General features: G+C 38.7%; 1 protein-coding gene across 1 annotated transcript in view; it reads left to right on the top strand.

Moving 5' to 3' along the window:
• The window catches only part of LOC100747287, a 357,673-nt gene that overhangs the window by 277,529 nt on the left and 55,921 nt on the right, over positions 1–24,223 (top strand). The window contains 1 exon segment of the mRNA XM_024367629.2: positions 18,373–18,427. Coding sequence (XP_024223397.1) covers positions 18,373–18,427 — 55 coding nt within the window.

The following is a 24,223-nucleotide window of genomic DNA, read 5'->3' as shown; positions in this document are numbered from 1 at the left end:
ATCGCGCTTCTCGTTCGATTAATCAACAGGCGACCAGCGATCGCTTCTGTCGATCTCTTTATTTTTTTCTTTCTCTATTTCTTTTTTTTTTTTTTTTACTCTCTATCTCGTAGCTAACAATACTACAACGTGGAACGCTGCTTCTAATTGAATTTCTAAAAACGTTGGTCGCCTAATTGAGACTGATCCTTAGATTTTAAGAAACGCGCGCAGTTTTCGTGCTCGTAAACGTTTGATATTTAAATTTAAACGACGCGTTTGTCACATTTTCTGCCAAACATTGCTAAACGAATAGTACAGACTTTCTATACTGTTATAATTTACCAGCATGAAATCTACGCACCTAGTTTTAAGCGTGAAACTGTTCCAAACGCTTGCGCCTTTGAAAACAATGTGTTTCGAGTACGATTCGAGACAGAATTATCAGGTGGACTAAATTCGAAGATCGAATTTGTCGAATTTTCACGGAGCCACGGTCACTTCCTTTGCTCGAAACGGATATTTTAGTTTAGTTAATTGAGAGATAATTGCGTGATCGGGACAACAGCGAATCAGGAAGAGCGTCCAGGGTCAATCCGGATCAACCACTCGGCACCTCGAGTACCATCGATCGATTGGTACTCGGTGATCGTTCGAGAGCATCGAGAGATTCGTGATCCTGACTCCTGGAGTGACCTGGACACTCCATTTTCCGAACCAGACTAAATATACACTGTCTCACGAAAGTATTTGAATATTTAAAGACATTTTTTAACACATATATGTTGTATTCGAAACATTGGAAAATTTTAGTAGCGTTATAATAACGTATAACTATGGTGTTTATGTTGGTAAAGTTTAAAATAAACATAATCAAAGATGTGCATAAAAGCTAAGGTAGAAGCTATATTATTTATAACAGCAATTTACACATCACGTTCCTATGTTGAATATTTATAAAATATTACAATATTAACGAAAGTTCAACGAGTTTTGCATAATACGCTCGATACGTTCATAAAAGTTCTTTGTAAAATGTGGTCAAATACTTTCGTATGTCACTGTATGTCATTAAAAATTCACGGTATGTTTCATTAACTGTGTCCATTAAAAATATTCTTGTTCTTTCAAATAACACGCGTTTCAAACGATAATATCGAATAAATTTATTGTTTAAAATAACGAGTATATCGTCGATGAAAAGCGTTGACTTGTTTATCTATAAATTATCTTTCTTTTACAACTCTTTATCTCTATCGAAGCGAATCGTACAATATGTGGATATTTATGTTCGACAGACCAATGGCTCCGTTAGAATCAATCGCGAGGTAGCAAATTGTGGCAATGGCGTATTCAAGAATCCGCGTAGTAATTCATTAAAGGGAAGATCAAGTTAAATATCTGGTTATCGACCCGATGGTCCCTAGTTAATCGTTCTTGCGAACGTGACGTCTGGCACAGTGTCGATACTCAGCAATAGCAACTTAATCTGATTGGATAACGCGATTAATCGAGCAGCTGCGATGTTGCTCCGATACTTCGAACACGTTGGCACAGTAATGTGGCCAGAATCGTTGCGTCACTGTGTTTCTTCGCTTTATGAGCCAACTTATTTTTAGATAAATTAACTTCTACAAATTGATTATGAAAATTCAGCTGCTAACAGATATTCCGAAGAATTCGCGATCGATTCTTTGGTAAATTTCAGTCGAATATAATTGAGAAATTACCGAGATCCTTCCAAAGATTCGTTGTCAATTTTATTGCTTTTATTAACAAGAAATTCCAAAGAATTCCTGATGAATTTTTCACAACTCACAGCTAAAGTTGCCAATTTCGATGATTCGATTAGCGTTAAATTTACCAACGAATTAAACCGATCCAATTTTCGCTGCACATGTTCCTGACCACGGAACGATCATCTCCGTGACAAATCTTTCGCATCAATCGTCGCGTCAGACTCACGTGTGCCCTTGCGACCATCTCATTCGTCTGTAGAGATCGCGATGTTCGTCCAATCGCCATTGCCAGGCTGCGTCGCGACGCCTCTCGAAGGCGCAAGCAAAGACAACCGAGGCGTGGGCCGTGCCACGAACGCGGACGCAGTCGATTAATCTCGTGGAAATTTCTCGAAAAACTCATTCGTGTCCATCCAACTCCGAATCGCGTCCGCGTGGTTGGCGCGAGTCACGCACACGCGACGATGTTGAAGGGGTGGACGCGCTCCGGACAATTCCGTAATACAAATATTTCCACTAAGAAAGTCGTCGAAAAGAACAAAAACTATGAATGCTAAACAGAAGAACGAAAGATGAGTCAATCGATATTTAAGAAAAGATATAATATATATGGAAATATTATACAGTAAGATTATAGAATAATATAAAAGGTACAGACGAGGCGAGGAATAAAATACTTGCTTGAACGTGTAGATGAACGCACGTGTATAATAATAAATATGAACTCATGTACTTGTATATGATATGAAAAGTTAAAGAAAGGGTCAAAGGTAGCCAGCGAAGGATATATACCGTGATGGATACGCGTATATCTTGGCTGGTGGCATCGAAATAACGCAAAGAAACGAGAGAAACAAGTATCTGATGTCTCTTTGTTCTCTCCAATATAGAGTCGTGACACAGAGGGGCAGACTTGTCGAGGCGCGCGCGGCAAACGAATAGTAGAGATCGGATAGGACTGTAAAATGAGAAAGAAAAAGAGAGAATCTGACGGCTAGTGACGAGATACGGAGAATTTTGAGAGAGCGAGCAAAGAGAATACGTATTAAAGTGAGAAAGAATACGAGAAATAATGAGAAAAGGCAAATAGAAAGACAGAGATAAATATATTTTGAGAGATTGATGGGCAATAATCGCCGAACGACAGGGACACTGAGGAGGCCAGTCGGTATACGATCCCCGAAGTGTCCAGAAAGGTAAGGAAAGCAGATGAAACGAATATATAAGTTGAACGATAAAATGTAACAAGTCTGAAGAGCGACGAAAGATATCGCCTCGCACTGCCCGCTCTCTCACCCCCCTCGAAACACACGAATCGGAAATCGCACGAATTTTTTTCAAACAATACGGCAAGATCGCGTCGATTCCATGGTATAATTCGTTCTCTTCGTTTACTCGGTCGTACGTGAAATTATCGTTCACGCGAATGGGACCGCTGAAGAGTCGTGCTTGAGCTTATCGTTACTTTTGCGAACGATCCTGACGAAACGTTAGGACTGCAAGTGTTGGGATTTTTTTGTCGAATTTGTATTCTCCCATTTAGCTTGATTTATTGCTTCAAACTGGAAGACTACGGTTTTATATTTTTGTTGATTTTAACGAGGAAGTACGGCGATTACTCGTATAATTCTACTGAAAGAATTTATAAATCGATATCGAGTGAGGATATGCAAAAATAGGCCGGGTTCTGCCCGACAAAGGCTATTATGCACTTAGCGGCACGCAGAAATAGATTTATTCAACAAACCATGTATTAATGTTGTTTTTTCTTATATCGATACAGTGTTAGCACTGCATCGGCTATAAATGATAAAATATTTGTTGCAGTTATTCGTTAATTAAGTGTGTAACAGCCTTAATTCAAGGGAAAAATGAAAAAAGAGCGTCGATAATCTCGAATTAAAAAACACATCATATAAATAATAACTCGTTATCTGATGATATCACCGAATCGATAAGCAACGAATTGTAAATTGCAGACTTTGATTGCACAACGCGTGAACAGCTTTTTCAATTTTACGTTTGATTGGATAATCACTTGGCTTGTAGTTTCTAAAATTCACTCGTACAATTGCTTCTTTCGTTATCGATGTTACAGATTGACATAACAGAATTTGCTTTACGTGTTATACAAAAAAATCTAACTTACGGCATATAAAATTTCGTTATTAACATTACTGGAGCCGCGCGAAAGATGTAAATTTTCAGAAGCTTCTTTTTGTTCCGACGATTCGATCGAATATCAGATCGTTACGAACATCTGGTTGGCTGTCATCTCGTTTTTTAACCGCGGCTCAGCAAATCTCCATGGAAAATAGATCTCCGTGAATAAAGGGGATTACGTTCAAACTGAGGAATTCGTCATTAAATTTATCTACCTGTCAGAAAGCAAGCTGAAATCCTAGCGTAACGAAAAATTTCCAACGACTATTTAATCACCATTTTTTCTCCCCCTTCTCTATTCGGCTTTGCTCTTTTTCTATCACGAAAAAAGAAAGAAAGAGGAACGAACTTTCCCAACGAGCCCGTTCGTACGTCGTCTGATAAATCGTCGTTGAAAATGAAAAATAAAAAAGAAAAATTGACAACGTTCGCAAAATTCACGAAGTTCCAAGCACGATAAACATTTGCCTGAATTTTTTTTTACCGAATATTCGCGTAACCGCCTCCACGCGCTCGTACGATCAATTTTCCGCGATTCGTTTCGCGTTTTCGAGAGAGGAAACAAAAAATAATATCCTTTTTGGCAATTTGCAAATTCCGATCAAACGTTTCGCGACTGTGTCCCACGCAACAAAACTGTTAATTTCTAAGATAGTTGAATAAGTATGCAACGAACGTTCGCACAAGTACTTTCGTAGCTGGTGAATTTCGAAACGAATTATTCGTACAAGAAATGTAAGATTTATGATTTTGGATATGTTGTTTCGCAGGTAGGGTGTATCGAAATGAAATATTCGTTTCGTGTAAAAGAAGATACAAAATTTATGATCTTTCATACACGAAGATGACAGAAGAAAAACACGATAAGGGCGTGTTGAAATTTTTATGATTTAAATGATATTTAAAGGATATTTTCTTTTCCTGATAAATTCACGATTTTGTGACTTTTCAATGGCAAGAAATTGAAAGGACGCGCGAGATTTGACGCGTTAACGAAAGGAGCGACGAAATCGCGGGTGAAAATGAAAACGTCGGAGGTGGATAGTTGGCGCCAAATTAAACTTAACAAGTTTTAATGTTCAATTATGGCGTTACACCTGCCCGGGCTGGCTCTTATTTCTGTTGGCGTAATAAGCCACGGTAATTGAAATTTACGAGCGTGTTTTACGCGGGCCGGTTCGTAAACAGGGGAAAAAGCGCTGACCATCCGCGTTTGAACCCTGTTAATTCGACAAAGCAAGGTGAATAAACTTGAAATTCTTGATAACGCGCCCATGTTCTGCCACCTATGCACTTAACTCGAATAATTTCTCGATTACGTGAATTTTTTTTTTTAGAAAATGGAAGTCAAAATTACGAAAGAAAATGTTACTTCTTTCGGCAACTGATAGTAGAATTATACATAGATAAGATTTTTTAAATACTTTCTATATTTCTATATACAGATATTTTTAGCAAGAAAGGTAAGAGACAAATATTTGCAGCTGTTAAATAATCCGACTGTATTTCTACCTATCAAATAATTTATTTGCGAAAGGGTTGAGAAACGATTAAGAAAAACCGACACTCTGTAAACCACCCTTCCACGCAGATACAACTTCGTTAAAAATCTGGCTGTGCTCTCTTCGATTAAATCCACCGAGCTCAGTAATTTCAAGCTTCCCATCAAATTAAAAACCTCCATTAACGAAATCACGAATGTCCGCCGTGGAACGAGGGTCAAATTCCAACGCAGTAGCAGCAGCAGCCGCATTACATTCGCTCGGAGGATTCTCGCAAAGCTTCGACGCGGAGCCTAACGAGAAGTTAAAGACCGAAATGGCGAAGGGGTTGAAGGGGTAGCGAGCTCGACGTCGCATTGAAAAAGCGAGAGTCCGGCGATGATTCGCCTTTTTCGCCAGTCTAGCTTTTTAATTACCGGAAGGATTAAGGGAGATCTCAAATTAGAACTGGGCGTATTTTTCCACCCACGCCTTGGAAACAAGAAGAAAAAAAAAAAAGAAAAAAAGGAGGGAAAGGAGAGAGAGGAGAATGTTAACGCAGAGACTGGCGTGGACGCGTGTCACTTGAGAATCGCACGAGCCGCAGGATTCCTCGAAAGTTTATCGTCCAGCTAAAACAGCGATACGGTTGCTCTTCAAAAGCACACACGTTCTCGTGGAACTGGCTCGTAATTACGTCGCGAAAACGCGAGCTGGGAAAACAGCAGATATCATTGAGGGTAGTTGGAGCTTTCTGTCAGACGACGAATGACTTCGTGAATATCCTCGTTTTATTGCTTGCATGTTTGCTAACCGGAGATTCTATCGGTTTGTCGGATTATTTCCGTTTTAAATAGAAGTTGAGAACTCCACTAATATTAGGAGACAAAATTTAATCACCGATAGTTAAATTAAAATTATGAAATTACGTCGAATTTCTCAACCCAAAATAATATTCTTAAATGAATTAAACGATCCTCTTCATTGAAAATTTATTACATCATACTGGTTATGCATAGAAGGCAATTGTAGAATTTCCATCGTTTTGAAATAACGAAGATTAAATTGAGAAATTTTGACTGACTCGTTCTAATCTCGCAGCTCGCGGCAACTCGATCCACACCATCGAATTACTCTGACATCGAAACCAGCCCCTGCAGCTACGCTCACATATTTTATCCTTCAACAACAATGTTTCCCAGTAGAAACATTTTCCGTCAAATATTTTGCCGGCTGCTCAAACATTATCTTCCCGTGTTTATTCAGCGCTGCCGTAGCTTTTCTCGCTTCACAAGAATCAACCGACGTTACCCGTAATAACGTCGCTTTAATTACTCTCGAATTTAACCCCGAACGAGGCCACGCCAAGGATCCACAGAATTTCCTCAGAGCAACTGTACTCCATGTTAAATCGCATCTCTCGATCTTAATCAGAGGAATTACGCGTTATATCCATTTGTAAATGAAGAGAATGCAAGGGTTGTAGCATTCGAAACGATCGTCTGATTTTATTTCGACGAAACGTTAGGAATATTTAACAACAGGGATCTGATTCTTGTCCAGCCACGCTAGAACTGTGAAGGATTAGTCGTTATTAGGTCGAGCGAAATAACGAGAGCGAAATATTGCTGTCGCAGTCCGTCAAATATATTTCTTGAATAAATAAATAAATAAATTACAGACGAATGTGAGTTGGTACAAATATAAGTTACGGAATAAATACCCGATAAATACTCGGAGAAACTCTGTAGATCACTTCGATACTCGTTTACACACGTCGATGCTCTTCGACACTGCTCGATAACTCTCTCGCTCGCGATCGCGTCCGTTTATTTATACTGGTCCGGGGGAGAACCGGAAAATTTGAATTCGTCTACGTTTGACGGTTGTATGTAGCGGCGACATACCTTTATTGATCCTTACAATACTTGTAACCTAACGGTCTTAATACTCCGAGGCAAAACAACAACAGGATTTGAATTGTCCTGACTCGCGTGCCGCTACAGAACGTTCCACAACTGTTTTACCACTGCGATGCAAAGAATCGGAATTTTTCCGTAGAATCTCTGAATATTTTATTCAATATCCGAAAAGTATTTTATTTAATATTTTACGCACGGTCGATGCTAAAGTCTTTAGCTTTGTCACCTGGTTTTTGCATTCCACAGAATCTGTACGAACACGGAGGATGAGTATTCCGTGCAGAGATCTCCAATAAAAATTACATCTCTCTATATTTTGAGAAACCGTAACGCTAAATTTTATTAGAACCTGTTATATACACAAGTATCAGTAAAACTTCGATGAAACAAGTATCATCGAAACTTATTTTATCCGCTCTATCGAAACTGCTCGGTTATCAGATAAACGAGGTTCTACTTTACCTGAAAAAGGATATCTCCTTGAACGGTATTTTCGCTAGAAAGATAGAACGAGGTTCGAGTTTTCTTCTGCTTGGTAACGAGTGAACACAATGCTCGTGGACTACACAAAGGACGTTCGTTAAGATAATAGGCCAGCGAATAGGGTAGCTGGCGATGTCGCGAAACTGTGCTCGCGATTCAAACCTTCTGAACCTCCACCGTAGCTCGTAAAGGTCCATCGGGGGAAGTTTAAACTGGTTTAAGCACCGGCAGTAGTTAGCGAGCAGCCCGATACTCTCTCTCTCTCTCTCTGTCTTCGATTATCGAAGGTCTTTCGGCCTCGTTAGCGCGTTTGAATTTTGCACGCTGCCGCTGAAAGCATTGTTGACCGCCTCCGGAGCAGAAAGTATCGCTAAGAGGTGGTGAGTTTGTGGAAATCGGTCAGGCGAACGGTCCCGAGATTTTCTTTATTCGCGAGCTTTTTTTCTTTCCTCGAAACGGATTGCTTTTGGAGTGGTTCGACAAAGATATCGCAAAAGAAGCGTAAATTTTTGAACGTTTGAAGTTCTGAGGTAGTTGAAATCATTTTCTTGCGCGCCTTTGCCAGGATGGTAGTTTGAAGGGTCGCGTTGGTCGTGTGGAATTCGTGGATTTTTCGATAATCTAAGATATTGATTTTTAGTTAGAAGTTTTACAATAAATGTTTAATACACATGATATTTTCAGAAAATTTCGTTCAAATGGCGTAGACTCTAAGAATTGAGACAGTACATTTATGTCCAGAACAGATTATATCGGATAATTCATATCGAATTACTAAAATATCCCCTGATTCATAATATCTCCGTTTTCGTGTCAAAATCTACTTCGTTTGCTGCAACACTAAATTGACGGATAACGTGAAATTGCGAAAGGAAGTTGCTCGTAACCGCCAAATATAGGATTCTCCATTCGCAGTCGCCAATCACGCCAACAATTATTCCAACGAGTCAAACTCTTCTCGCCAGCTGTCAAATACAGCCGAGAAGCGAAAGCTAAATTTAAATCTACCGCATCAAAAGCATCCAATTTCGTTTCACCTCCAATTCTCGAATCGATAGCCTAAATCGAGCGTAGCACTAAGAAGATCCGGCGAAATGGCACACGAAGGTCGAAAGTGACTAACAAGCAAGAGCAAAATACTTGGTTGAAGCAAAGCCGGAACCGCGGCATTCCTTGAAGACGGAAGTTCACGAGCGACCTAGTGGCATCAACATGGTCGTAGCTCATGCTACTCGCTAGCGCAACGACAGGTGGCGGGTGGTTCGAGTTTTCGGGCTTAGCAAGTCAAATTTATGCAGATACAGGCCACGCGAGCAAGGTTGCGCGATACGTTCGAAGCTGTGTGTTTGCTTGTTCCAGGCATGCGACACATCCTGTACCATCGAGTCGACAGAGTGGTAGATTTTCGACAGAGGCTGGGTCAAATCGGGTCGCGCAAACTGACGAGCGAAGGCACGTCGATTATTAATAACACGGTCAAGTAGGCACGTGACTCTTTTCACGAGAATTCTTTATAGTATAAACTCTTTGACGATGGCCTGTGGCCTTTTCTTCGAGATGTTTTTAACCGAAGGTTGATAATGACCCTGGTATCTCGAGACCAGTTGGATGCCAGGCTTCATAGTCTTAGTATCGATCGATTGGTTAAGTCTTTTAGCGAGATGTCTGACGACGCGCGTTTGTTGCTCGAACCTCTCCGAAGCAAAATTAATTAACTCGGCTTTTTATTCGTTTCTTAGCTTTGTTACGTAAGTACGTGACTAACGTACAATTCTCGAGAAGCGAACGAGTTACTGTCGTAAGTTTGTTCGTCTCCACGATGTGATAAATTCTCAGGGAAATTAGAAAAGACAGTGTTTAAAATATCATTGCTTTTGTGCATTTTTCGATTTATAAAGTTGATCGATATGGCTTTTGAAAGGCGGCATGCTATATATATAGGGTGGTAATTCATTGTAGATAAACCAGGTTGATTCTATGGCTGAAGATAACACGAAAATAAATCATAACGGAATCCTGATATTCGCAAGAATTGAATTATACCGATTTTTCATTTTACTCGCCAAGTTCGAATTAAAATTGGGAAGTATTAAAATTTGATAGTTTTTAAAGTACGAGTAATGGGGGAAAATGCATCCCATACATTTTCTAGCGAAGGGAATAAGTTATGTTCTCCATCGATCGTTCCTGGAGAAGAAACTCTTGGTAATAAGGGTAAACTTGGTTGCAGAAGAAGCGTGCGAGCATCGTCGATATCAATTACCCTGCAACGAGTAGCGCGCGATATAAATTATAACGAGGACGACAATGCTGTTAATGAAAAAAGTTGCATATCGATCAACCAACCCAGTCTACCATCCAACAAATGCCTTCCCTTATTCGTTACGAACTTTAAGTAGACGCCTCTTTAAAGTTTAACGGTTTAGCGGCATCGATCGAGAAGCTACTTTATTTATGACAAAAATTACGACGAGGTTCCTGTCTACTCCACGATTGATATCATGTACTTATTTCAAAAGTTCTATTTATGGCATTGCTTTCGTCGAGAGAAGGGTATGCCTTTTGGCATCCAAGTGCACAAACACTTAGATTACAAAATTCCAACTTCCAGAGTTGCGAAGTTCAAAATTCCACGCTGAATAAATCTCATATTCCACGTTCTAAAAATTCGAAATTCCATCATTGCAAAGTATCAAATTTCACGTTTCTAGAATTCGAGGTGAACAATTTCTGCGACCGATTTTATTTCAAATTTTCTATCCACGATACCGTGGTTCGTCTCGCCTCTATCAACGAAGGAACGCGTATCATTCGATAGCGCGACAATTTTCCAGGCGCCTAAATCGAAAAATCCAAATTTCCGAAAGAGAAGACGGCACGATTCATACTACTCGTTCCAAACCTGTTCGCGATTATGCGGCAATTCGTATCCCTTCCACTAAAGCAAATTATGTGTGTCATTCGAGAGCGGAGTTAAGCAGGCGCGTAGATCGAAAAATCGATGGCCGAGACTGCGTTCCAGGTTAGCCTAACGAGACACGATTTACCGGAGGCCAGCTAGATTTACTTACTTCCTGTATTTCAATTCAGATCGCGCTGATACGACGGCGAATCGGCCGGAAATCGTGGATCGTTCGTGTCAGCTCGCGTCACGAAACTTCGTGAACCAACTCTTGGTTCCGTTTATTATCGTCGAGACTGTCTCTCCTCTCTCTCTCTCTCTTTCTTCCTATCTCTATATACATATATACATATATTCGAACTACGACACGGAGACACGTTTTTGCAATTAATCGAACGTCGAGAAAATTGAACGAATTGACGATGCAACCGAGGGATTCTCTCTAACCGGACACACAAGGCTGCCAATCGTAGAACCCTAGCTACAATGGTCCCCTTAATCGGATCGATATCGTTCGAACGAGGCTGGCTGGCTCTCTGTCCACGAAATTGAATCGAGAAGCACGATCTGCTCGAGTTAATAGCGGATAAAGGCTTGACTATCTATCGGCCTGGTGATAGTTGGAACAGAGTCTTTGTCAAGTAGCGCGGGTCGATGATCGAGGGATTCAGGATGGCGAACGTCTAGGCTTGATCCGAGTCAACGTCATTTTATCTGTCGGCAAACGAGCCGGTGACGGATTTACTGGTATTTGCACGGGCAAATAGAGGTAAGCCATGGCTAGACCGAGCCGACGGTAGAGATAATATTGTAACAACGCCGGGACAGGTTGAATCTGATAGGAGAAGCGCGCGATTGTAGGCCCTTGATGCTGGTATAGTCTCGTGTCGCATATGGCCGTGGTTGTTGCGACTTAACCGGGTTACACCGAATGTTAGGTTGTTAGTGGAATTGGAAGTCGCTGCTAGGAAATCTGTTACCGTGTTCCAAGGGATGAGCTATAAAGGGAGATTTGAATTTTACGATGCAAAGGATTTGATCATCGTGACTGACGTTAGCCATGTTTATTGAATCGAGTGCTGAAATTAGGTTGCCAGTGACATTGGAACAAATTGTTGGATATTTTGTTTCTCTAAACCGTGTTGGAAGATTTGGTTGTGAAAGCAGAGGAAGGTTTGAATTTTATGGCAGACAAAATTCTATTATCGGCCGATGTTACGGAGAGAAATTTCGAAACTTTAATAATTCTGCAACTTTCGTGGTAAGCCTACGTTATGGGGAATTAAAGTAAGTTCTAATAAACAAGGAAAGCTGGGTCATGGCACCCCAGGGTTGCAGCTTCTTCTATAGCGAATCCGGACCACGATAAATCATGTTACGCTAAGTCCGCTGCCAAGGAACATCTAAACTGCAGTATAGCAGACTGCGCTGTAACTTATGGCAGATCGGGCAACTCCGGAAGAAAATTCCATCCTCGCTAGATCGAATTAAAGTGTCGATATAGGAAAACTGAAGTATGAAAAATTTCAAATCTCGTACGTCCAACCTAAGTTTGCTAGAAAGACGACACATTGGGATAGACAACTTTAAAAACGATCATAATTTAAATACCATAATTGTCCAATAAAATTATACTACGTGACGAGAATAAAATCACAAAGCTTTAGAAAAAAATTCTTCGGTGCTAAATGGTTGAATATTTAACAATAGTATAGATAAATAAAATACTTCTATATATATCTCAAAAAGTTCACCTTTCTTAATTGCCTCGTTCCTCGAGTAAACGAAAACGATTAGATCGAAGAATAGCCCTCGATATATGTGACTATGGCAATTTGCGACGCGATTAGACTCTTCAAAATTGATCTACGCTTGCTGCAGAAAATCACGAAAGTTCAAGTGAAAATGAAATTCAAATGACTTCCTTTAAATGGAAATATCGCTACTAAAATTTGCCAACAAAATTCCACGTCGGGCTACAATTTCACGATCTAACGATACCATCCCAATTATAATTTTCGATCCAAGCAATACAACAATAATCAGCATGATAAAAACGACCGGTGAACGAACAATCGACGTTGCAAACGTGGTCGGCCTAATTTGCAAAATAATCGCGACGTGGATTTACAGAGTGTACGCACGCGGATGTTCAACACGATACACGTATGGCAAACAAAGATTTCGGGGCTCGTCCGCGTTCGTATTGTTTGCTGTCCAACAAGGCAAAGCACGACCATCGATTCCGACAACGTAGACGCGGGTCCTCGTGTCTGTTCGCGTTTGTTTGCTCGTTTGTTGCGCATCACGCCAATCCTGCTCGTCGAATTTTCCCTATCCTACAATAAGATCCAGCCGCGCTACTGTTTGCCTTTCATTTGCTCGTCAACGATGGATATCCATCTTGGACGTTTTATCCCTCACGACAAACCAACGTCCTTCGTGACTTCTTGTTTACAATGTTGTTTATTCGAACTTTACTCTGGATTTTGATTAATTTCATCGTAAATTGTAAATTCTTTACCATTGTACCTCGTCGGATATCTTCCGATTTCTTCGAATGTTTCATTCGTAAAATGAAAGTAACGAAACGAAGTAAAACTATTCTCGATACTAAAATCAAATATCCAAAAATTAGCTACGTTTTATTTCGTCGATTTTCTTAACGATCAACGCAATGATATGACAATATAGATTTGAAAAGATGTAGATTAATCATCGTTTTGCCGAATAGTTCTAGAATGGTACGAATTGTCTTGGATATTTCATCTTTCTTCTGACGCGTTTGATGATTTATACCGCTTAATACTTGATACGAACTAAAGAGGAATAGAAGAGAATTTTCGTCGGACGGCGATCAATAATCTAGATATTCGATATCCACCGATGAATGAAAGATTATGGTACGAGTTGAGAAACTTTCACGCGGAATATGTATAAAGGATCTTGCTCCTAACGGCCAGCGTTTCATACTTGCTAAACGTTTCACGTCGATATTTAATATTTATGAGCGCGTAAAACACGCGTAACTGTAAAAGCGTCGAAACTTGTGTGCGAAGCGAGACATGAACTCATCGATAAAATCATATCGTTGATCGGTATTCATCGTTCACATATAAAAAGACGGATGCCGATATCAACTACGAATCGTTCGATCTCGAATAGAATTTCATGTTTAATATCGATGTTCGTTATTCTTCCGACCAGAACGTCTCTTAACACTTTGACTACCACGCCAAAATCACACGATTCGCTCAGAAGGCCACGGGAGTAATTTTATTATTCAAAGTATATAATGGCAAAATAATAATAAATCGATGATTTAAGACTATGTTCTTCCCCAATGAACCGTTTATCTTATTGGCGCAATGGTACCAGTTGATAGCGACATATTATAACAAGGCTTCGTTTATTTCGACAAACCATTCGCATTTGTTATTTCGTCGCAAGCAAAACGTGCAGAATATATTGTTGAAACGTGTAAAAGATATTAGTAAACGGTATTTGCTCGTTCTATATACAGGGTGGTTGGTAACTAGTGGTACAAGCGGAAAGGGAGTGATTCTACGCGAAAAAAGAAGTCGAAAATATAGATTAATTAAAGAAATTTAAAAATTTAAAAATTTAAAAAATTAAAAAGTAACGTCAATCGAGACAACGATCTACAGTGAGATCCGTTATAACGAGACGCGATAAAGTGCACGCGTACCGAGCGAAAATTCAAAGTCGATTTTCTCGAAAACAAAGCCTCAAACGAAAAATGTTTATTCTATATTTTCGACTTCTTTTTTCGCGTAGAATCACCCCCTTCCCGCTTGTACCACCAGTTACCAACCACCCTGTATAATAGTAAAATATGTGCACACTTCTAACTTCAATTATATGATTATACAGCAGCATTTGCGATTATTTTCTAAGATGTGTTTTTAATAATATTCGTAGATTACCCCTCAAAGATGTGGATACAAAATACAATGCACCTTTAGATGCAAGATTTGTTCTCATATTTTTTTTTTTTTTTTGTTTTTATTGATGTTCTAATAAAAATGTTTAATCGTTCAATGGGGCACTTTTTATTTCAAAGTATCTTCTATTTATCGGTTATATTCGAAATCCCTTAATTGTCAATTTTCATACAATTTTTACAATTGTAAGAAGCTCAAGCGCTCCGGTCAACAATGATCAACGTGACAGTCAAAGTGTTAATCGATGTTCGCTGTTCACTGCTACGTAATTATAACGTAGAATATTAATATTCGTAGAAACAAGGATAAAGAGATTGAAAAATGATCTCTTATTTCGTGCTCTGGCATTTACATGATTTACCATTTAAATTTCGCTATTATCAACAAGTGTTTCAAGAATTCATAGAAACTGCGATTAAATCCGTGTCGACGACGGTTTTGTTAGTCGAATTGCAGAAGTAATTCCAAGAGAAACTCCTTGTCGACGAGTCTAATTAACCAATTTATCATGAACACCTGTGTAAAAGAGACCTAATTTCTGCCAGAGAGTTAAACACGATCGCTCGTTACGAGCAGGCGACGTTCGTTTAATCCGGCTATAACTATAACGCGACGAACAAACCTGCGCTCGTTGGAAACAGGATCGTAAAATGCAAATTGGTGGACCGATCGACGCGATTGGCCAGCCAGCTCTCTCAACGGAATACGGGACAAACAAATACGGGGTGGTTGAGATAATATTCACGTTCGAGATACGATGCTGTCTCCTAGAATATATAAATATAACGCGAGTATCTCAGGCAGAAAAATCGGCAGAAAATATAACGGTATCGTTTTGCTTCGTTCAGATAAAATCTAACAGGTGTTCGTTGTGTTTAGGCAAATTGAGAATTATGGAAAGATGGTTATTAACAGGTTACTAAACCAGTAGATGAGAGATTGCAGAAAGTTAATATATTAAAATCGTAAAGTAACTGTTCAGAAACATTGAAACGAATTCAAGCAATATTACATTAAAAATTGTAGGATTGTTTAAGAAGCAAGATACCAAATCGAAAATGGCATAGTCGGTGTAAGTAGAAAAATTACGTTAGGAGTTACGGTATATTTTAACAAATGAATTAAGAAAATAAATCAGAGACTACGAAATTGCCTTCCATCGAGATCCATAAATCGAAGATTACAGTATGCTCGAGCGAATAAATTAACATACTAATCGGCAGTTGTAAAATTAATTTGAAAATATTTCTCAAGATATCTTATATAAATAGGATTATAAATTCTACAAAGTCAGAGTACGTCGAAATCATAAATCAGAAATTGCAGAATTTTGAAACGCGTAGAAGATAATACAAATGTGGAGGTTGGTTGATCGTGTGTTTTAAATGGCGACATAACTCTATGTTAAAGTCGTCAAGAGTATTTAAAATAATTAATAAATACAAAGAACGTTCGTTAAGACGCTCGGTACAAACTGATTCGCTAAGACTGTGTATAGATCGCTATTAAAATCGCGAAAAATTGAGACTGAAAAACTGATATTGATTCGCACGTCTGACTAACTTCTGAAGAACATGGTCGTCTATTTATACCGGTCGAGGGAGTACCGGAAAATATAAATTCGTCTTCCTTTGACGATTGCACGTAACGGCGATATTTTTCTTGCCCGGAGTTTATTTATTATTATATTATGTATGTCTTAACGATGTTGATACTCCGAGACAGAACAACAACATGATTGTTGCTACACAAACATAGGTGGCAAGCATAAGTGGCAGAAGTATAAAATTTCGCGACTGACACGATCGAAAAGATCGGAGAATGACGAATGGAATCTCCATTTTAACGAAAAAAAGTCTCGTGAACCGCGCAAGGGGATGAGAATGGAGGAGAAAAAGGAAAAGGTGAAGTCTAAACAGCGGAGTCCGAAAAGTCCGAAGAAGAAAATCGTACGGTAAGAGCGAGCCAGCTGATAAAGGGAAGCGTCGAAACGTCGAGATATTTCACCCCCTACGTTTTACTTTCTTTTTCTTTCTTCTTCTTTTTAATTTATCCACTAGCGACGAAAGTACTTGTGCGAGATCAAGATAATCGGAAATCTACGGCAACGGCTTTTATGTTCTTCATTTCTTTTCACCGTGTATACTTTTCTTCGATCGTCCGGAAAAGTGGAGCGTTCCACGACCAAAGAGCAATAAAAAAAGAAACGTTTCCTTTTTTTGTGCCTCTCACGATTGTTTGCTTCCCTCGGTAACGAGAGGAAGTTTCGAGATTTTTCAGAATATTCGGAATTGGTTTTCTTTTGCTCGTTTACGTACACTTTGCCGGATTTTCGCATGGAAAATGCTTGATCGATCGCTTCTCATATCCTCATTGATCGAAGAATTCTTATTTCAGAGATTTTACGCTTTAGAACGCAGCGATTCGAGAATTTTTTCAACGTTGATTAACGAAAAGTATCACGAAAAGAGGAATAAATAAACATTATGGATATCAAAGCGATCGATCAGATATTTTCATTCTTGGCCTCAAAGACAAAAATTCTTACTCGAACGAGTCCTTCTATTTCCATTCTTCGTGTTGTTATATATTTTATAGATTATCTTTCATTAATAATTGCATTTGCGAACCATCTTCGAGGCCAAGAATTTAATTGCAGGATTTTTAACAGGTTTCTCGAATTTAGATAAGGTTTCAAAGCAGGAGGAGGATCGAATCAATTCTAAATTTGGCGAAATTATTTATATTGTTGTAACAAACATTTTTTTTTACATTAAAGTCCTTTAGATTTTTCTTCGTTGCCAAATTGACAAATTGACGATCGCTCGAAGAATCACGAAAGATATTATTGTACGGCAGCTGTACGTCGCCAGAATTGTTAAAATTATAATTAAATTATATCGGTCTAACTATTTTCCTTAAAGTTTCCATCTTTGTTTTCTCTTTTTGTGGAATATGTATTCAGTGAACATTTAAAGGATGTCAGTTCGAAGGGAAGATGCGACTTAGCAACGCACAGCTGCAGTTATTTTCACATTTGTCAGTTGATCGATGCGCAGCGGCGATTTATCCAGACCTGCACGCTTTTCCATGCTGAATTTCGAGGAAATGAAAATTGAGAGGCCGATATGGGGAGAAATTGCATTCTCCTCTTTGATTGCGCATCCATCAACGTGTCCTCGATCGTGAGATTCGTGCGTGACCCACAAAATTCCTGTTGTTGGTTCTTGAACCATTCCAATCCGCGTCTCATTCCTTTCTACGTGTCAACGATCGGCAAATATAAAAGAACAATACATATAATTCTCCTTCTTCGTCAGAAGTGTAAGTTTCACTCACAATTTCTATAACGAGTTCTTCTATTTTCTATTTCTCTTTTGCGATTTTTCCTTTTTTCAAATAAACGCAATATCTTATATAAAATTTTAAGAATTTACAAAATCCATATATCTATGTTAAAAATATAGAAGCTTAAGTTATGAGAAGTTCAAAGTGGAGTATCTTAAAGAAACATTTGCAATGTATAAAATTTACACGATTTTTCTTTAATTCTATTTTCTTTTAATCTTCGTTCGACAAAATTTTCGTGAAAATATCGATAGAAATTGTCGATGAAATTTTTATTCGATGTATACGAAGAAGAAACGTCAACACGAATCTGCCGATCGATCGATAAGAATAAAATTTGTATAGTAAGATATAACCGAGAGATATTTTAATATTTTGTTTATTTGACAGGTGAACAACGCGACAGCGAGGGTGCAGACGAAAAAACCACCGACGGTACCCAACGGTAGGTTTAATCTTATTTTTCACGCTTACAAATCTTTCTTTACAAAATACAAACAATGTAGAAATCTTATCCACAGTTGTGCGTTTTAATTCACGCGATTCTTTAATTTCCATTTCTAATCAAAGATCGCAAACTTGATGCTAAATAATGTTATGGTATTTTCGATGCTCGTACAATCTTCGCCGGCTCTTCTATTTTTCGCTAAAGTAAATATGCGATCGGTGCTTCGTTTGATTAAACGTTTATTCTGACTGAATTAATTAAGATGGAAATTTAGCTCCTTGAAACGCGTGAATACGAAGCTGTGAGCCATTCGATCGCTTTGCGAATGGAGATGAAATAGGCAAAGAATATTAGACGAATCGTAGAATATGATTCTTTACGAGGAGAGTCCGCGTTTCTAATCCGATCGATAGAGCACTAAGAGCTCGTGCAAGCGATTGACTTTAATCTAAATCTAATCGCGATTGCATTGCACGAGCTTGTTAAAATCGCAACTTAATCCGGATCAACAGCACCGGCCATTTGTGGACGAGATCTGTGTCGAAACATCTATTCGTACTTGGAGAAACTTGAAGAAGTCGTGTTTCCTTCCATAGCAACGATTTCTTCCTCTTATGATATTTTCTTAAACGTCCGAAAAGTTTCTTTCGTTTTATGCACATTTTTCGTTTTATGTTATTTTATCGAATTACCTGTGATTCGTTTTATTCTGTCAAGATAAAGATCACAACGTTCGACAGACTAGATTTCATGTTTGTATAAAAATGCATCGTTGTAAAAGACGTGTCTGTAGAAGAAAGACACTTTTCGGACAACCTAATATTTCCGAATGGGGACGTTCGATCGATCGAAAACTCGGTGACTGTCGATTAAATGAAATTTCTAAGATGCTTTCGTAATTAATGAAACAGCAATGTTTCAAACACGAGTTGAGTATTTTTGTCGGAGGTAAATTACGACATGTTCTTCGCGTTACTTCGCTTATCTTGAAAATTTATTAGAGCCAATTTAAGACTGATGTGATGTAGATGAACTTTCGACTTAGCGGAGGATTAATTAAATCCAATGGACAGATGTGATTGATAGAGAGAATGTGTAATAACAGAAAATTGACGTTTTGTTGAGTAACTGTATTCGAAGGAGAAGATTGATTTGCCGATGTGATCGAATATTACAGAGATGAAATTTATTTGCAACATTATCGTATCAGTAATTTTTCAAAGTTGAGATAAACCCAAGTGAACAGGAAAAATATATAAAACGATGATTAGATACAAATAAACAGAACGATATACATGCAATGTACAATTATTTATGCAACTCACAGATAGTTACATACATGCAAAACGCGAAATTAAATAGAATTAGCTGTTAATTAATACAAATCTAGGTAAATACGATATTACAATTAATAATTACTATCATCCAGCTATCATAACACAATTATAAATAATCGACACTAAAACAACAATAACTATGATTGACTGCCAAGTATTTCCCAACGCGAAAGCCTAGTACGAATAACCCGTATCAGACGCACCAACGTACGATGAAAGCGTCTCTAATTATAGTCAAACTTGTTAGTCCATAATGGGTGACCGATTGACGCGCCACCATTTGAAGAAACGAGATTCGATTCGATTCGTTTGACCACGTGCAACGCGCGTGTACTGCATTTTGAAACGTTGCTTCTATCGCTCTTCGAGAAATTACGTTTGCGAAATACGCGTGTTCCCATAGATTTCTTGGAATCGAGATACTGTCGGATAAATAAGGAGCTAGAAAGTTACTCTGTTGATTACGTAAAGTAAAATTCTTCGAAGTATCGAATTCAAAATTCCGCAAAATCAGAGCAAGCTGTAAAACTGCAATTCATAATGTTTATTAAATTAAAATGATAGATCAGAGATTATAGAATTAAGTAGAAAATCGTAGGAAGTAAAATTATCTAACATACCGGATATGCTGAAGATTACAATATTTTTCAACAAGTGGGTCGTTATATATACAGGGCGGTTGGTAACTGGTGGTACATGCGGAAAGGGGGCGAAAAAAGAAGTCGAAAATATAGAATAAACATTTTTCGTTTGAGGCTTTGTTTTCGAGAAAATCGACTTTGAATTTTCGCTCGGTACGCGTGCACTTTATCGCGTCTCGTTATAACGGATCTCACTGTAGATCGTTGTCTCGATTGACTTTTCTTTTTAATTTAAAAAATTTTTAAATTTTACGTTTTTATTCTATATTCTCGACTTCTTTTTTCTCGTAGAATCACCCCCTTGCCATTTGTACCACCAATTACCAACCACCCTGTATATAATATTTTTTCACGAGGTTTCAAGGTTATCTGTATATTTTTAAACGGAACCCTACATCTTTTTATCCATCGATTAATGCCTCTTTTCATTCTCTATACGAAAATATCGAGGTAAACCTGTCCGAAAATGCTTAGTTTAAGAAATATTTTAATCTTAATTCTGTAAGACTTGGCGTACGACAGACAAATTCATAGCCTCGTGTTTATCTTTCCTTCGTTTCTCGTGCGATACATTTGATAAAATTAACATAGAAGTATCTTTTAAACTATACATTTTCCGACACAAGTACCCACCTTCATACTTTTCTATGGAGAATAAAAAATTACGTGCGTTGACGTAGAAAGATATACAGAGTTCTACTTTAAAAAATAGCGATGATTTTGAAATTTCCTTAGAAAAAAAAAGGAGAAGAAAGATAGAATGAACTTGAAAAAGAAATCTTTCCACCGTTACGCGTTTCCCCTGAAATAGTTTAACCGCGTCCTGAGAAACTTCTTCGTGCAATCGCGACTAAGGCAGATATTTTCGTGATCTCATTTAACTGAGACACCCTGTATTATACATTTTGACTTAAAGAGGACAGTAGAATTCTACACAGAGAGTCAATTAGTCCACAAAGAAGGAATTTTTCTAATCCGCTAAACGATCGACCAACGAAAACAAACGACCGATTGATAACTGTTCCTTCGATCGAACCAATTCCTTTCTCGACCGCATCCCGCAATGAAATTCACTGCAGCATTCAAATCGCGCAATTAACCACAAGCTGCAGCCACTAGGTACCACACGCGGCACGATTAAGGCCGACGGAGAACGTTCGACGCCTGACTGGTATGCGTCCTAACACAAACGTCTCGTAACAACCGTCTCGACCGCCATTCCCACAAATTCGCCTTAGTCGTACGTCGATTCTCGTCACCCATCGAATTCCTCCGGCGATAAAGTCGATTTCAGTTCATTCCATTAACTGTGTTTCTAAAGCTTATCGAACGATTGGGACGCGGAGCGATTAATAATCCGCTTGTCGGCGTACGTGTCGCTGATAAAACGGTGAAAGCTGGAACGAACGACCGCGGCGACGTTTTATCATTTGCCGTAACGTCGATGGGGAAAATGGTTGAGCCAATCTGTGAACGCAGAGAAATTTCCCAAACCAAACTCGGTTATGCTTGCACCATTTAACTTGTACAATTCCCTGCGCGCGGAAACTCGCGGTAAATCGTGCAGGAAGTCATCATGTTCTAATTTATTAACAGAAATTACAAGGCACTGAATTCAAAATCGTCCCAGATGAAGCGTTGTATAGGTACATAGAGGCGTTCGACCACAGTTTCGCTATTGTATGGATCGAGCGCGTTCCGGTCAGGCTGATATTTTTGTCGAATGCCGTTAATCTTAACAAAAATGTCAACGTCACGTTAACGTTTCGTATGAAATTCTTTTTCGTCCACCTGACATCGTTGGACGATGAAAATTTTCATAAATGCACGAGCATTCGCCAACAACTGATTACGGATAGCGCGGATAAAAGACAATTTTAAAGCGAGTATAACGCGGCACAAAGCTGACGGGTTATGAAAAAATCTCTCAACGTTATTACTTGGCGCAGATTCTTAGAATTTACGATTGCAATTTCAAAGTAAAGCCTCAAAGGAACGAACGAACGGTATAATTCCTAAAATACTAATCTCTGTCGATACGTTGCAATTGTCTTTTTGCCTGCTGTGCCGCGTATCCTTTTTCCTTGTTCGTCCTGGAAACATGTACAAAGCTATAGCAGAGAGACGACAGAGTGAATATTCCAGCGATCTATCATCCACGGAAAAAGCCTTTTTCCTTGACGCGAGTCTTGAAAATTTCATTCCATCGCTAAGGTTTCCTTTTTCCTTCTCCTTGGCTCGTGTTTCGTCATTTTGTCACGTCATCGAAGGAAAAGGTTTTCGCATGAACGCGTAAATTTCGTACCGAAACGACGCGACCTAAGACGAAGGCTCCTCGCGTCGCAACCAAAAGTAGACGCTGAGTCGTTGATGTTACGCGTATTATACAATGTGGCCCTGAAAGAGAAACGTTTATGGAAATTCGCCGCTATAGGATCGTGGCAGTGAATTTTCACCCGAGTCGAAAATATAAAACGTAATCCGTTGATATGGAAATTGCTGTTGCGGGATAATGCCGATAAAATTGCGCTTGTGGCGTTATCTGTTATTGCGGAGAAATTAGATGTCGTCCGAATTAATTAAATTCTCCCCGCTACCCTCAATGATGGGGACGGGGATGGGTGGTATTTGTATGTGCATCATGCGAGATGTTCACCGAACGAGCCTCGATTTAATATTGTCTTTGTTGGTTGATTGATATCATGTCCAGTTCTTCTCGGTTAATCGCTAATTTTCTCTTATTAAACAATATTCTAGAAATAATCTAATTGTCATTTTGTATTTTCATAATAGTATATGTAATTATTTTGGTAGTATATATTACAGTAATATTTTGTAATATTACTAAATATATATTATTAAATCAACGAGAGCGAAAGAAATAAAAATTCATAATTTTAGTACTTTTAGAACACGTTCTGCATCAAATTATTTTTCGGTACGCTGTTTCATATACGTGTAAAAATACTCTCTTTTGTGGTTTTTGATCATTTTCTCTGATATGGAATATTACCTTTTTCATAAAATAAATATTCATTGTGTCTATTCAATTTATAAAATGAATAAATATCCATTTTCCTATAACGTATTCATGCATATGAAATGTATAATACAACAAATTCAATTTCCACCGTAGAAACTTCACTTTACTTTCATACGTGATCAATTACAGATTTTATCCTCATAGACGATTCCATTAGAAAAGATCACGTTCCTTCTTATAAATGATCAATCGCAATCTTTATTCTTGCAGGCAAACGAAATTCCTATTACAGAGGGTTAAATGCCTTGCCATAATCGACTTCTTAGATAGCAGAAAAAGACCTTTCTGAATGCGCAGCAATTTCCTCGCATTTCACGAGAATTCCACGAGAATTTCGTTCTCGTTATCGGTGTCATCGATTGCAAGTATCGCGGCATCGTGTGAAATTCGTGTAACGATTTCTCCCGAGGCTTTGGTGCTCGGTAACTTTTAATTTTGCTCCGGCGATGGGTTACCAGCGAACCGACCACCCCGTCACGTTTTTCCACGCGCTGCTTTATGGAACATTTCCCCTGGGGTGATGTCTACGTGGAATCGCAGTTTCTTTTGCTTACTTCTCTCGCTCTCTGCTCGGTCTCTATACTTTCAAAGCGAATATTTCTAGCTGACAGACGAACCATCGTCTGCCAAAGACTGTCCTTGAATCACAGTTTAACGAAATGGCCACGATATCTCCAGGATAGAGTTTGCGGAAACTTGTCGTGAAAGAACACCGAGGTCACCCTGTTTGCCATCAAACTTTCTCGTTCGTGGAAAACCCGATATTTCAACG

The sequence above is a fragment of the Bombus impatiens genome, unplaced genomic scaffold, assembly GCF_000188095.3.
Source record: "Bombus impatiens unplaced genomic scaffold, BIMP_2.2 scf_0321, whole genome shotgun sequence".
NCBI classification, from domain to species: domain Eukaryota; kingdom Metazoa; phylum Arthropoda; class Insecta; order Hymenoptera; family Apidae; genus Bombus; species Bombus impatiens.
The sequence above is the reverse complement of the archived record's forward strand: the minus strand, read 5'-3'. Positions and strand labels throughout refer to the sequence as shown.